We start from the raw sequence: 1,569 nt of genomic DNA, 5'->3' as shown, positions 1-1,569 counted from the left end.
TGTATACTAAAAGTTGAATTATAATCTACAGTCTGATACCAAACTTAATGACATAATTCATGAAATAGTAGTTCAATAAACTTTTGAATGCGAGTCAACAAACGTAATGACACCCGTAACCCGCAGGTATTAGCTAAGCTACTTCAGTGACCTACCTTTCCATCACCTTTTGGGTTGATGAAAACAACGTAGTGCCCACCATGGTTATCTCCACTGTGTACTAAAACAGCATGAAGAGTATAAGCAGCTGGAGATGTTTCAGGTTTTTGTAAAAACTCATCTAAACTGAGTTTTTCTGGAAATTCAAACCTGAAATAATAGTTTTTTTAAAGTTAAAATAACAGTTCATATAAAGCATGTACGTAAAACAACCAAGTTCAACTGACAACATTTCAAAGAATTGAAAATCATTTAAGTTGTCAACAGCAGAAGGTAATAAATTTGGGTCACCCATTGGGTTACTAATGATAAATTTTGTACCAATTTGTTAATACTACAGTCAATAACAGTAACTATTCTAATTCTATATACCTGTCATTGATCTTGATATTGGTATCTGTTAAGGGATCGTACTGAAATCTCAAAAGATGAAGGTGAAGAACAGGAGGAAAAGAAGCAAAAATTATTCCTTTTTCTGCTTCTTGCAAGCCATAATGTCCAGCATCATACTTGTTTTCTCCATCAAGTGTTTCAACTGCTACATAATCTTTGAAGGACTTGTGTACTGGAAATGTAAAGTAACAGAGAAATTCCTTAAGCTTCACAAAAAATGCTTGCAAAATAAAAATGATGCATGTTAAAAAAAAACTCTTGTTCTAAATTCTTCATTACCTTTCAATTAAAAAAGTAATATGATTTTAAGATCCAGAAATTTTGAAAGATGTTATTGTATAAACAAGTACCATATCAGATAAAAATACCTTCACATAACATGGTACATTATTAATTCCGTACGTATTTCTGCAAGTGCACAACAACACACTCATTTAACCTTAGAGCCATGAAATAAAACAGAACAAGACATAACTTTTATTTGTACTATTGTCTAGAATCTTCTTTTTGTTTGGATGTTCACATATATAGCTTTACTCCAAAACTAATCCCTGTCTTTACTTAATGATTTGCAAAAGAGGTATTGAGAGTCTTAAGTTAGAATAGTTTCCTCATCTTAATACATAATTTCTTTCAAAACTAATGATATTTTTTTCTGTAGAAACATCAAATTGACTTTCATTTGTTTGAGACCATCTAACATCAAAGACTTAAAAACACGAGTATTTGTTTTCTGACTTGTTAATTTCAAGCACGATGCAAAAAAACATTTCTGATACTTTTTTATTTACTAATTTAATCACCGACATTTCAGACACTTGATTATTTTGTTAACTAATTGGAACATGGATATTTCAGAAACTTTCCTTCTTTGTTACCACCATAGAACACAGACAACATTTGACTGAATTGTTACCATATGTAACATTGATATTTCAGAAACTTTCCTTCTTTGTTACCATCATAGAACACAGACAACACTTGACTGAATTGTTACCATATGGAACATGGATATTT

The 1,569-nt window shown here is 30.8% G+C and overlaps 1 protein-coding gene across 1 annotated transcript in view; it reads right to left on the bottom strand.

Annotated features, from left to right (window-relative positions):
* The window catches only part of LOC106473932 (ubiquitin carboxyl-terminal hydrolase 7-like), a gene marked incomplete at its 5' end in the record, with an annotated part of 38,003 nt that overhangs the window by 30,747 nt on the left and 5,687 nt on the right, over positions 1 to 1,569 (bottom strand). The window contains 2 exons of the mRNA XM_013934622.2: positions 156 to 309; positions 532 to 724. Coding sequence (XP_013790076.1) covers positions 156 to 309; positions 532 to 724 — 347 coding nt within the window. The remainder of the gene's footprint in view (positions 1 to 155; positions 310 to 531; positions 725 to 1,569) is intronic.

This window comes from Limulus polyphemus, unplaced genomic scaffold (genome assembly GCF_000517525.1).
Source record: "Limulus polyphemus unplaced genomic scaffold, Limulus_polyphemus-2.1.2 Scaffold6649, whole genome shotgun sequence".
Classification (NCBI taxonomy): domain Eukaryota; kingdom Metazoa; phylum Arthropoda; class Merostomata; order Xiphosura; family Limulidae; genus Limulus; species Limulus polyphemus.
The sequence above is the reverse complement of the archived record's forward strand: the minus strand, read 5'-3'. Positions and strand labels throughout refer to the sequence as shown.